General features: G+C 39.1%; 1 protein-coding gene across 1 annotated transcript; it reads right to left on the bottom strand.

Annotated features, from left to right (window-relative positions):
• Positions 1 to 2,003: 2,003 nt before the first annotated feature.
• On the bottom strand, positions 2,004 to 8,333 carry LOC139744564 (uncharacterized). The gene is made up of 2 exons (XM_071654996.1): positions 8,287 to 8,333; positions 2,004 to 4,532 (listed from the first exon to the last, which is right to left on the bottom strand). Exon 2 carries the CDS (start codon positions 4,454 to 4,456, stop codon positions 3,431 to 3,433), a length of 1,026 nt encoding a protein of 341 aa, XP_071511097.1. The 5' UTR covers positions 4,457 to 4,532; positions 8,287 to 8,333; the 3' UTR covers positions 2,004 to 3,430.
• Positions 8,334 to 14,482: the final 6,149 nt, after the last annotated feature.

The following is a 14,482-nucleotide window of genomic DNA, read 5'->3' as shown; positions in this document are numbered from 1 at the left end:
GTATTGTATACTATATACAGTATCATTACCTCACAAAATCACTGCCAGTAAGTACAAAGCCTGTAGAAAAAAAACAACTAGAAATGTCGCTATGGTGACTGGTATGCTTCCGCCATAATGCATGATTCTCCTAAAAGGTCTATAGTACACTGTACATGTGGACAATGTGTGATTACATTTTCACAAAATTGGCAAAATATTAAAATTACATGTTTGTCACAAATGTATTGAATGTTCACCTTCCTTGACCTAGGTTTAATTGGATGAATAGGAGAGCATGTACATGTATTTGGGGATTTAAGAACTTTAACTTGACTTTGACCCTTTCATAAGTTTATGCACTGAGTAATTTTCAAGGTATGGAGAAAAAGTGCAATTTCTGTATTGAACAGTAATTTGTTATCATTTTCATCTGGACTTTGATTTGTAAGAGAATCACTGTCAGGCAGAACATACATAAATATGTACTAAGTTTCAAGATAACTTGAGCCACTTCCGAGATATGGAGAAAGAAGTTCATTCAGCACTTTCACTTGATCTTTGACCTTTTGACCTTTGACCTTCTTGGCAAAAAAAAAAGAATCCCAGAGAATCTCTCTTGGGTTATACATGCATACATCAAGTAAAAAAAAAATTATATAATCCTGCTGGCATTGCATAAATATAGGGAAAATAGTAAAATTTTGAAGTACCGGTATTGCCCTTGACCTTTGACCCCTGACTTTTGACCCCATGAACCCCAGATTCCCTAGATAACCACTGCCAGTCAGTACATGCATACGCTTGTATATACTATGTTCCATGAAGATACCTTGAACAATTTCGAAGATACAGAGAAAAAAGTGAAATTTTAACATTTTACTTGACCTTGTGACCTTTGACCTTTTGACCTCATGACCCCAAACTTTCACCAGAGAATCTTAATTAGGTAATACATGTATACACTAAGTTTCAAGAAAATATCTTTGGGCATTGCATAGATATGGGGGAAATAGTGAAATTTTAAGCATTTGACCTTGACCTTTTGACCTTTGACCTTGAGTATGTGCACCCAAAAGTTGATAGGCACAACTTCACCCCCTAATACACATACATGCCAAGTTTCATTAGGATACCTCAAAAGGTTTTTTAGTTACGCTGTCCACAAAATTCATTATGGATGGACGGAAGGATGGACGGACAACCCGAAAACATACGTAATGCCTCTGGCACCACTTCATGGCGGAGGCATAAAAAACCTCTTTAAATTCAGTTGAAAATACATACGACTGTACACACTGATTTCATGTATTCGTGTACATGAATGTATGCATATATTCACTGAATTGATACTTCATCTAATCTGCGTGGTTATTTCATGAATTTCTGACTTTTCAGACATGCAGAGATCCTCATTAAAACAACTGTAATTTGCGTCATCATGTTTGAAGGTGGGTGTGTTGTGTGGATGTGTGTTGCCTCAGTGCATGAACTCTATACGGCTACTGCACTACAGCAGCATATATGTCACCAACACCAATGTGGCTGAGGGGAAATCTTCTAAGGACTTGTACATGTAGACATTGGGACTTTTTCCACTCATTACAAAGCAGTTATTTTGTTGCAGCATTATCTTGTTATAAGACTAGCTTAATGCATTGCCATTTACAGTGTATAGAGAAAAGTTGGGACTATATTTTTGACTATACAAAATGTCCTCAGAAATGTAGATATATCGGCATATCAGTGCTTGTTACATTGTTTGTTACAATGAGTTTCTCCTTTTCAATGCAGATTTACAGTACTTTAAGATTTTTTTAAATCATACACGAATCATTGCAATACAAGTCTAGACTGTCATAGTTACGTACACTGTACCTGAATAAAACAAAACAGGTTTCTATTTTGTACTTCACTTGGTTAAGCTTGAATAGGAACAGTTAAGTCAATACTGCAGATGGGAAGATAAGGATGAACATGAATTGTCCCATCAAAACAGTTCAAAAATCAATACAACACTGAATTGGAAATGTAGCATTATGATGCAGTATAACACATTAAACACAAATGACATGCATTACTCGTAATTTAATGTTTAAACACAACAATACATCAATCCATTCTGAGTATAGTGAGGAGCCTGCACGTTGCCAGGGGCCCTACAATTTATTTTTCAAAATCTGCCACACCTTGTAAACTTGCTAGAAGTGCACTGAACAAAAATGTACGCACATGACTCACTGTGTTCAGTACGCTTGAAACTTTGCAGGGTTACCACAACCAAGCAAACCGAGGTAAAAACCGGGCAGTTTTTCTTGAAAATCTTGAATCTATACTCGAATACGTGCTTTAGTATCATCATAGTCCCCCGCACACGTACATGCTTTGTCTAGATGTACATGCAGGGTGGCAAAGTGCAGGCCCCTTCCTAATAGCGCACAACTATTCCACATCATTTGCATTTGACAACAATATACATGTACAAATTTCTGGTGTCAATCACTGGACTTACAGTTCCAACGGAATCTTACAGCAGTTTTCCTGTGTAGGATTTTATAGAATTACAGTGAGTTTCAGTGTGAATGAAATGTAACGTATGCACAAACTCTAACTACGGCAATGAACGGGACAATCAGGTATACATGCACTACTAAATGACAAACAGATGAATACAGGCATAATAAAATATCATACATTGTACTACCCCAAGATAATCAATGTTACACTGCAATTTTTTTCCCCGAGTACAGAAACTGTAACAAAATATTTATAAAAGAATCCCAAAGATGCAGTCATATATGCATGTACCAAACACGTGACATTAATATTTAGGTTAATTATTTCATGACATGACAACTGCAATACGGTACCAGCAACAGTCAATAGTAACCCATATAATACAAGTACATGTACCATATTTAACAGCCATAATTATAGAGGATATCAATAACATTTCACAATACTAAGTAATATAATGAAGAATGTGCAGCAGTACTCAAAAACATGAACATTCTTCCCCTCCACCAACACTGCAGCAACTTTTGCACTGAAGCAGATAGCATTCATACAATCATGGTACGTGTATACAGTACCGTGCATAAATCTGCATTGATAGACCTGCACCTTTTCTTCTTCGTTCTTTCATTCTTCTTTTTGTCACTTTAATTATGTTACTTAGATATAGATATTTAGTGAGGTTACCAACAATTATGATAACAAAGGACATCATTTCCAATACCCCTGGGAATAATTTCTGGCAGGTCTGGTGAATATCTCATCATGTATTCATGCTGTTGTTCTAATTTATAGTTTTTAGTCTAAATTTTTTTATTGGGGGAGGGGGAGGGTATTATTTTTGACAGTGCTACATAAAACAATGCTCACAACGACAAACCACACTGGTTACCTTACAAACACTTTTACCAAAGAGTTGGGGATAAGTTTTCACAATTTAGACACGGGCCGGTTGGTCTTTTAATTCAATGTCCTGGTCTGCAAGGTCACTTGAATCAGCAGGAACAGCCCCCTGTTTTGTTTTCAGCCACTGTCTCACTTCATTGTACACATCCAAGCCACATCTAACAAGGGACATCACATTTTTGGTGACAAATGTCGAGATGTCGACATCATGTCTGAACCATAAAAAGCATCTGATAATGAGAAGTGGAACATTAACAATTACGAGATACAGCCCAGAGTTAATTGCCAGAATCACCTTGAAGTTGTTCTCCTCAGCCTTCCTCTTCCCAAGGAGTCTGAGAATAAAGAGTGGGAGTGTTGGCAGAGCAAAGCAGCAGCATGTGAAGAATTTGATGGCATGATCCAAGGAGTAGGGGAGGACCAACAGGGTGTCATCAATGAAGAGCAAGGCAAGGAGCATGAGACAATCAAGTATATCCATGCTGGCTGTGGTGCCCAACTTCTCCATCAGAAGCTTGTACTTGGAATTGTGGACCTCATCGTGGTGTGAGTACGCCAGCAGCAGAAACAATGGGCCAGAAATGGACAGGATAACTTTCATAGATGTTGAGGAGTAGAGGATGCTGTCTTCAAACTTGAGTATTCCGCCAGTTGTTCTTGTGGTCATATTGTAATATCCTAAGGTGGACAGATTTTCTGCAAAGTCTCCAAACATGTACCAGATTTTGGCTGTCACAACTATGCTGTACAATATCCAGGAAAAGTAGGCATACTGTACCTCGCCCATACAGAATGTGAGCCACTTCCGTGCTCCGGTCTCTTCGACTGTGTCGGTCTTTTGTTTGGGGTTTCCAGTCCTGCTGACAAGCACAAGGCCTGCAATCCATATGATGAGAACAATCCCATCTCCAACAAACCACGCATATTTTCCTGCATTACTGTCAAATTTGATGAAGAAGATGTTGAGGAGAACTGCCTGAACCACCAGAAGCAGTATGGTGAGAATCTTCGCTCCCACATCCAGGATAGCAAGGCGCTTGATGAAGATCGGGATCATGTTTGGCTACAGGACATGTGATGGCATCCACTTTAGAACAAGCTCAGCTCCTTAAGTCACATTCAAAACTGAAGATCTGGAGAAAAACAAAACCATGCAAAACAAAACAAAAATACAGAGAATAAGCTCACCCCAAAAGATGTGGTAAAAAAAATACTAGAATTGTGAGTAAGCAATTACCGGTAGTGATCAGTTTCACCTTCACATCAAATCTGTGGTTTCTTTCAAAGTCTGTCCATTGTGAAAGAATATTTTTGTATAAAAAAAGAAGAAATATAAATACACAAATGCACTGTGCGGATGGCCAAACGAGCCATTTGTTTGAGCCTCACAGAATTAGGATATGAAGCATACGTCAACCTGGCTACTGAATACAAAGATAACTATACACAGCCCAGTCACTGTAAAAAGCCTGTCACGTTATTACAGCGACTGGACTATGTATAGTTAATACAAAGAGTGGTTTAAGTACCCGTGATCTTCTTTCAAACTACACGGGGTGCGTTCAAGCACTCTCCTAAAGCACACTGAACTGTACCTTACCCATGTCAGAGTTTAATGACCTTTATATGTACCATAGGATAAAAAATCCTTTAAAAATCCATAAAAATTCTCATATCACACCAACATTCAATCATCTGTTCCATTTGTCATTAATTATTGACTTTTTCTGCAAGTTTCATCAAATCCATTCACAAATTTTTGAGTTGTTCTATAAATTTACAAACGGACAAACCAATGCCGATTTTCTTGGTGAAGGTAATAATAGTTCTAGTAACTAAGCCTAAAAAATAAAAATTAAAAAAAATATGTAGGAGCCAATGTGGGCCCCGGGTTGACGAAGGTTGAGATTTACAGTTACAGTTCAAGGAGTTGTTATGACAGTCACACACACAGCTCAAGGTAACATAAATTCAACAGCGGGCGCAATGCCAGTATTACTCCTTCATGAAGTCATTCATTCATCCAGTGAATGGTGACTATGCTTTAAGAATAAAGTCCCAATCATAATATACTTCAAATATTTAAAAAAAAGAGTCTGTTCTGGAAATGCATGATCTACCACCCTCTACAGTCCTAGTATTTTTGATTGAATCATTTCTTAATTCAAGAAAATGAAATACATAACCAGGTCAATTGTAAATCCCTTTAGATAATTACAGGCATACATCGAAAATTACAAATAACAATTCCACGAACATACAATACAAATAACATTCATGAGATTAATGCGCCAGTATCAACAATAATATTTAACATTAACAAACGTTATAACATTTATATCAATTCTATAAATATATATATTCATATATTGATGAGTCATACCCGATCTGTTTCTACTGAGGAAAAATTCGAGGTGTTACCACGCATCGGCCGGTATCGGCCGGCATCGGCCGGTATCACCACACATCGGCTGGCATCACCTCGAATTTTTGTCGCTCAGTAGAAACACGCTCTTTGTCTCACAAACTGACTTAAAAGTTACGGTCCACTACGATGATAGGGATATGTCCCATCGTGTGTTGCATGATAATGTCTGAAGGTGCGTTTGTTTTGAGTGAGATTGGCACTGAAAATCACTACCCACGATTCACCTACCATATCCATACCACATACCGTAGTCATTCGCATAAGCAAGCAAATGACAAAGTCAGAGAGAAAGAATGGCAAATGAGACGCAGAGATATATGAAGACTAGAGTCCAGAATTACATGCACCCTGGTGTCTGGTAATACAATAATGGTACATTTTGAATACCGGTAGACCTAAAATTAACCCCGGAGCGCTCTTTGTACACAATTATAACTGTGATGCTTCACGTTTGGGCTGGTCGCAGTTAGAATAGACATACTGTAACTCCAGGGCGCTCCTTCACACAGTTACATATCACAGGTATGGATGGCATATACTGGACAGCATGGTAATTCCGGATGCGCACCTTTTTTTGCGTACTAATGACATTCAATACACGCGGGACTTTGCAGACTAGTCTCACAGAGTGTTGTATATTATATATAGACTGAAATCGCAAAACATGCGACACAAAAATTTAAAAATGCTTAGATTTAGTACCATAAGCTAAGAAATTCACATTTCACCTAAGTCGGCTCAGATTTAGAAGAAAATGTTGATTTATCACAAGATTTTATCATGTGAACTCGTCGAAATGTTCAAGTTAGACATTTACGCTGCCATAAAATACAAAATTTGAGCCTCATATTTGTCAATAACAAACTGCGACCAGCCCCAACGCTACACATTAGCATGTGTATGGTAGCCCTACTACATATCGACCACCTTCTTTTAAACCGACCGTGTATAATTCACGCACTGAACACATAGTACGCACTTCTCTGCGCGCAAAGCACATAAAAATGGATTGGCTTTGAATGTAGAGGATGGTGTGGGAAAAAGCCATAATTCACTGTTCATTAATGGTTTTAATCAAGGACAAAATTTCAAATGAATATTTTCAGCGAATCGTAATGACAGCACAATGTAATGTCTATGGAAGTTTCTAAAAGGCTTCTAAAAAGCTTCGTACAAGACAGTGTTCAATACAACTCGGTTTGCGTGCATTGTCAATGCAAAAACAACGGTCGATCCTAATAACGCGATTTACCGTGAGGAGCTGAAACGAGGCCACGCAAGTTCGTCAGCCATATTTTTGCACTGAAACTTCGAATCGAAAAGGGGACAACGGCATTTGATAGAGCTGGATTTTCTCAATCACGTAGGTCAAGTTTTTCAAGTGAATTTCAGTGTTAAATATTCTTATCAAGCAAATAAACATTAGGCGGTCGATGAGTAGTAGGTCCAACCCTACAATTAACCCGTTGAGGACGAGTCCCGAGTATACTCGGGCAGGTGTCTATGGGAAATGCGTGTTGTAGCAAAGTCAAACCGTCCTCAACGGGTTAAGGAGCGCCCCGGGGTTAGATAGACCTAGACAGAAAGATACGTCTGTCCGGAGGACTCTTTTACATTTTGCCATTAACGCTGTCCTCCGTAGACAAGCCAGACGCAGTCTCCGCGGAACATTCCCCGACGGACAGATACAGACCGATCTTTCGGTCAAAGATAGACCCAGACCTAACCGAGCGTTCGCATTAGTTATATTACCATGATTAACGTTACAGTGTCACTTGTCGGTTTTCACATATATCCAACTAACAGTTAATCTCGATTTCATCGGTAGCGAGTAGGGCTTAGCTAGCTACAAGATGTAGGCCCTAGTCAAGGAAGTTGGGTGTCATTTAACCACACCAGCTAGCGACCCAAACTTGTATTAAACAGCGCCCAGCGCCGGGGTTAATATTGCGTGTCATCATTGATAGTGATACCGAGTGAAAACGTGTCCTAGCAAGTAGCAGCTTTGGCAAATTACCCTTCTCATAACTTTACTCATCTGCTGCCCTTGTCAACCTTAACGCGCTATTTGACCCGCCCATTTCGGCATAGCTAGTGGCCAGTGCCATCCAAGGAGGCCAAGCCCTCAACTCATTTCGACAAACGGATGGGCGGGTTCTAACAACAATCACCCGACATAGTAAACATAGTACAGTTTAGACGTGAGACTACTATGGGGGCTGGGGAATCCCACCTCCCTGCACCTGCTATGTCGTACTTGCATAGCCATACCCAGTACAGCCATACGGCCCCGTCGCTGTACAGACGTCGACGGCGTCCGGTAGAATCTAACGTTACCAAAATTCCATCGATACAAACACCACCATAACTGCAAAATCTTTCAACAACCCAAGGATAGGTGATCACTAACATCACAATGTCACTGTTCAATCCTAATATTTCATAAATTACACCGTTACCTCTCAAAGTGCGGAGAATGACCAGACATAGGCGATGGGTATGCCCTGACGCTTCGGTCGGTGTGCCAAAATAAGATAACTTTGTAAAATAAAAGCGGAGAATGTGTTCGCGGTGTGTACACATTTTTCGTACGGTGGTATGGTTTACGTGGTGTTCGCGCGCTGGGCGCGGAGAGCTAGCTCCGCGCCAGATCAGATGTATGGTGGGGAGAGCTAGAGAGGTACGAGCGCGGCGGCGGGACGGTGTTGTTCGTTGTTGCTGTTGTTGTTACATTTATGAATTTATTTGGCGGTTGCGAGTGAGCAGAGCGTAGTCGCGGGAATGGGAAGGGATGTCCGCTCCGACACATGAGAGATTTTCCATTTCTATCAGACCTGAAATTTAGGAATGTGGGGCAATACTCTTTGTGGAAAATTAAGATCTTGTTTTGTTTTTGTTTTTTTTGGTTAGGAAATACCTTCTCCTGCCACCCCCCCCCCGCCCTCATGTCAGAGCTTTTGCGTTTTTAGAATTGAAATGAAACGATCTGATGCACACTTCTTTTTTTTTTTTACATTCAGAAAAAAAAAAATTAATGTACACTGAGGATCCAAAAAGTGTGTATATATAGATAACCATAATGATTTAAAGAAAAAAAAAAAAAGGTCTATGCATGGAGGGGAGCCGAGCAAGGGAAGGATTGCCCTTGGGAGGGGTAACACTCCTTCCATACGAGGATCAACCAAGTCCTTCTATGATCTCGTATACACATTTTCACTCTAAAAAGACCCGAGTCAGAACTGACCCGGAACTGGGTCCGTTGCGGTCATACACCGTTCCGGGTCCGAAATGACTTGGAATTTGGTCATGAAGACCCCGAATGGGGTCATCCTGACCCGATTCATGACTCTGAATGGGTCATATCTGACCACATTCCTTGTCATTTCTGACCCGGAACGGTGTATGACCCCATCATCCGGACCCAGTTCCTGGTCAGTTCTGACTCGGATGTTTTAAGAGTGTTGAATATTTGTGAAATCTACAAAGACTGCTGTATAGGCCTATAGAGAGGAACCGAGCGGGAAGGATTGGGAACGGATATCTCCCTCCCATGTATGAGGAAACTATTTGCATTTTTATTTTTTTATCAGTTATGACAGATGTTAGTAGGATGTATAGGGCCTACACTTTTTGTCAATCTCAAAAGTGTACTAGTATACAGTATAAGTCTGACATGTGGATATTGGGACCGAGCGGCGCCGGGGGGAGGGGGAAGGGTGTGGGAATACCCCCCCCCCCCTCATGCGACGCGGGGAGATTTTGCATTTTCAGAATTGAAATAGAACGATCTACGTGCACATTTTTGGTGACATATTTGGAAAAATCCTATCAAAATAGCCAAAAAAAGTCCACATCTTAGAGGAACTTATGGGGGCGCAAAATGATGTGTTTGTAAAAAAATATAATAATGGGGTAGGGGCAACTGCTCCCCCCCCCCCCGATCAACGCCCCACTATGATCAGCTATCAGAGTATATATACAAGCAATAATATCATATTGCTCCATGGTTCATATATAGGCCCCAACCACACAGAGAATTTTATATAGGGGAACAACTGAATCTCCTTGGTCCCAACAATTTATTCATAAAAAGGCGCATGTTTTACGCGTGGGCATCATCATCTCGTTGACATGTATATACAGTCATGATGACAGTCAAAATATATTGGAATGTGATTTTTAAACATTCATATTTTTGTTCATTTCAATGAAAACGATTAGGCTTACTATCAAAACTTTCAACTTTGATCTTTCCATTCTTTATCACCCTAAAGATAACAATGATCGGATCTGGTTCGTGACCAATGTTGATGAGTCTCACGAGCCTCCAAAAAACAATCAATAATGAATCCAACACTAATCTTCACTTTGCTAAGTTTCCTTGGTATACATGGTACAATGTATTCCATTTGATGAAAAGGGGAAAAAAACTTGTATCATAAAAATGCTGATAATTTTGATTTTATCTTTGAATGGTATGTAGGGGGATGCCTGTAGTTGTTGACATTGTTTTCCACCCAACACTACTTTTGTTTTAATTGATATTAATTTTGTTCCCAAACCATTCAGAGAATTGAGAGTAATGACAATTTCATCTCACGATGACTATGCATCTTTATTATATCGATTTGAATGTGAGAACCATTATCTCTATACCGAACAATTTCATGTCTGATTTTGATCTCACAATATATCCACATGTATCTCTATCAATTTTCACGAATCGGTATTTTGAATTCTGTTTGGCTGTCTCTTATCACATTTGTTTATTTTTTTTAATTCAAATTGATTTGATTCAACTCCTCTCAATATCGTTCGCTTTATATACCAATTCAAAAATCAATAACGCAATAAGCTTGAGGGAGAGTGGCTTCGAGAAACTCGCAAGATAACAAAACTTCTGCATGGACAACATGGGTTTTGATGTTTTTATTTTCTTATTCAAATATGATTCAGATTTACGGATCGAAGAACGTCTTTCCCCTTCTAAGTACCGAAATTATACAGCCACTTTTGAGTCTTATATGCTTGTAGTATAATAAAGTCTATTTCTTGGTGATAGTAGAAGAATTTGCATCAGCGTATCAAACCAAATATCGTCGCTTTCATCAAAAATAAGCCACTTTTTAATGCAAGCGCATTATTATAGACGTCAAGTATATTTTATCTCTTTTTGAATAAATTATAATTATGATGGTATATCAATAACTATAATAATTCAAACTGCTGTATCATACAAAGAGGCATGCAGGTGTCTTGCTCCGGTGTATAATCTCGGGAAAATTGAAAATTTCAGTATTTCATTAGATGGTAGTCGGATTAAAAGAGTTCAGTTCACTAAATGTTTAGGTGTTTTGATAGATGAAGAACTGAAATGGTCTAAACAAATCGAAAATGTATGTAAACGTACCCAAAAAAGTGTCTGCATGATAAAGAGAGCGAAGGCCTTTTTGCCCCAACAATCCCTAAAATTACGGCTTTATAATAGTCTAGTGTTACCACAATTTGATTACTGTTCTGTTGTTTGGTCAAACAGATTTCAATACCATACAACTAAGCTAGAAAAAAATTCAAAAGAGGGCAGCAAGAATAATTTTGGACAAAACATTATTATGACACACCGTCGGCTGATTTATTCAAAAGTCTTAAATGGATGACACTACAAACTGTAGACAAACGTTTTGATTTCAGCCGCGTTATGATGATATATAAATGCGTCCATAACTTAGCACCTTCGTACCTTCAGGTGCACCTAGTTAAGCCTAGTGATGTACATGAACATCATACAAGGCTAATAGACAGTGGAAATCTATGTGTGCCAAGATTTCGCTCTGATTGTCACAAGTGCAGCCCAATCGTATCCTCTGTACTTGAATGGAACAGGCTAGATCATTCAATTAGATCAGCTTCTTCCATATTCATTTAAGAGATTGTTTAAGCAAAGTTGTTATTTGTAAGAAACACACGAAATTCATTCTGGGCTTTCTAATCATTCCTGTATAATAGCGTTTTTAATTGTTATTTCGGCATTCTATGGTGAACTCTTGCTGTGGCATGTACTTTTTATGTTACTTTGCAATGTACATGTATGCTGGTATGTATCTACACTGTATTATGTCATCTTCTGTATATACGTTTTGCTATTTAATGTATTATGTTCATGCATCAATATTATTCAGGGCTCCATGGAAGACCACTGTTTATTGGTGAATGGACTACCCTGACAAAAGATTAGAAATAAATAAATAAAATAAATAAATATAACAACCTGCTTATTTGAAGACCTTATAAAAATATGAATTCAGCTACGCATGCGTCACAATAATTTGTATAAGTAAAAACGAAACAAAACTAGTATAAGCTAAACAAAAAAAGAGGCAATTGTGAGCAGATAGGTAAACCAGTCTTTATATAGGTATTAATTATTATCTGCTTCACAACTTTCCATTTACTTCCACCGAAAGAAAGCACCAGATTTTCTAAAAATGTGAAACCAGTCTGAAGTGGGAGGAGAATTATACCCTTCCATATACCTCCCCCCCCCCCTTCTGTGCACTTCCGACTGACTTTCACAGAGTGAAGGCGCATAGTGAGAGGGAACAAGAGAGGTAATATAGCACGCTTTTGATTGAAACATTAAAATATTCAAACGTATGCACCCCACATCGTTATTTCAATTTCCATTCTAAATATGCAAAAGCTCCCTCAAAAATCACCCCCTTCCGTCCTCCTCCATCATAGACTTGTACCAAAACGCCAGTGAAGGCACGCAAGGGTGTTTTCACAATTAAATTCCCATCATGGATAGTACACATAAATCGACAGCTCCATGTTCAGATTAAATTTTGCGGAATTGATTGCGATCCTTCACTGCAAAAATTCCGGTGTTAAATATGAAACACCGAGCTCGTGTTAAATTTCCGGTGCTCATTCATGGTGTTAGATTGACACCTCCGGGTGTCATTTTAAAATATAAAACTATTTCTTTTAATAGTTTCTTAGTTACTGCACTTCTTGTTAATTTTGAACTTCAACAAGACGATAAAGAATTTTCCGATAAAGCACTTGATTTTTGAAAAAAAAAAATGTGCAAACACATTTACACCACAGTAACACCAGTTGGTGGGTCTCCTATTGAAGCTGGACGGGTGTTATACCATTGAAATTAACACCACCAATATCAAATCAACACCATGCGGTGTCATTATTGAATTAACTCTAGCCCAGGGTCAAAAATATCACCAGCCACGGTGTCAAATTAACACCACGAAGTGCCAGGTGAACACTTTTTAACACCATCACAATACATTTTCTACACCTGTAATGTGGTTGTGGTCCTCTATTGAAGCTTGATCGGTGTTAAAGAGCAGCTTCCAGCACCACAAGAATGCATGAGTGGGGGCTCACCGTAAGAATTTATGAGTAGCCTGAGGCTCACATGAATTTCAGATATGTATAGCAACTATGTGATTCCATCGCATTACAATGCCGCTGTCACCTGTGTAGAATGCATGCTTTCTTCTTTTGTTCTGCTTCCTCGAGCCCCCACTCGTGCATTCTTATGGTGAAGCTGCACGTCACCATCCTTGTTCATTGTGAATTTATTGTTATATTTTTAATTAAGTATTCTTGTTCCTTATCCCAATGCCCAATGACAATAAATTCTGAAGCTCTGTACCCATAGTTTAGGGCCTATAGATGTTCAAAAAGTAAAGATCTGAAAATCATTTGAAGTTCTCCTTTAAGAAGTGGCGCATGCAAGAATCATTATTATAATAATGATGCTCTTCACAATTTCCCCAATTATTTTGAATAAAGAAAGTTTCCAAACATTGATAGTTCGCCCAAAGTGTCCATGCATGCAAGAAATTTCCTTTGAGTGTGTGTGTGTGTGTGTGTGTGTGTGTGTGCGGGGGGGGGGGGGTGGAAGGATACCCTTCCTCTCCCGTCACCGCTAGAGTCAGTAAGGTGCTCTCCCTCTCGCGAAAATCATCCAATTTTTGCCCCCTCCCCTTCCCCCTCCCCTCCCCTCCCCTCCCCCTTCCTGAAAACGGTTCGACGCTCCTGATTTTCAAGTACTAAAATCACTTGATCTTGGTGTTATTATGTGAATTAGTGTCTGATATTCCAGAACGTGACTTCCATCTTGATTCAACGAGACCATGAGGTTATGTAACATCGTTCGGGTTACCAATAGGACAACAGTAAGAGGCGAGGTGGATTGATCGAGTCATCAAACGCTTTGTAAACATCACATGTTAAATGTGACAGATGTGCATGTGGGCATTCGTATATCATTGTATCTATAGGGCCTATAATTATTTATCGTATACTATGTCAGTTAGTGGCGCTACATCTCATTAAAAATCAAAATAATTATTTGAAACATGTTAAGTGTATGACTTGTGTGGGTGTATATGTACCTTTCGAGGTGATCATTGTGGTCGAGTGCGCTCGGAGGTATTCGGGCTATCTAAGATGATCTAAACTTTGTGATTTTATCACTAAAATCTGGGGTCTTTGCATTGCCGTGATTGGACTTGCATCGCCACTAGGGAGGAATTTCCCCCTTGTTAGTAAAATACAAATTCTTCATTATTATCTAACGATGGGCCAGTAGAGTATAGAAGCTTTCCGATCAATCTTGATCATTTG

Source organism: Diadema antillarum, unplaced genomic scaffold (genome assembly GCF_040938485.1).
Source record: "Diadema antillarum isolate AM-2024a unplaced genomic scaffold, OU_Dant_1.0 seq00001189_RagTag, whole genome shotgun sequence".
Classification (NCBI taxonomy): Eukaryota; Metazoa; Echinodermata; class Echinoidea; order Diadematoida; family Diadematidae; genus Diadema; species Diadema antillarum.
Note: the sequence above shows the minus strand (reverse complement) of the source record. Positions and strands in the feature narration are given on the sequence as shown.

Excerpts from the sequence above, each read along its gene's own strand:
- LOC139744564 (XM_071654996.1), bottom strand. The coding sequence starts at position 4,456 with ATGATCCCGATCTTCATCAAGCGCCTTGCTATCCTGGATGTGGGAGCG.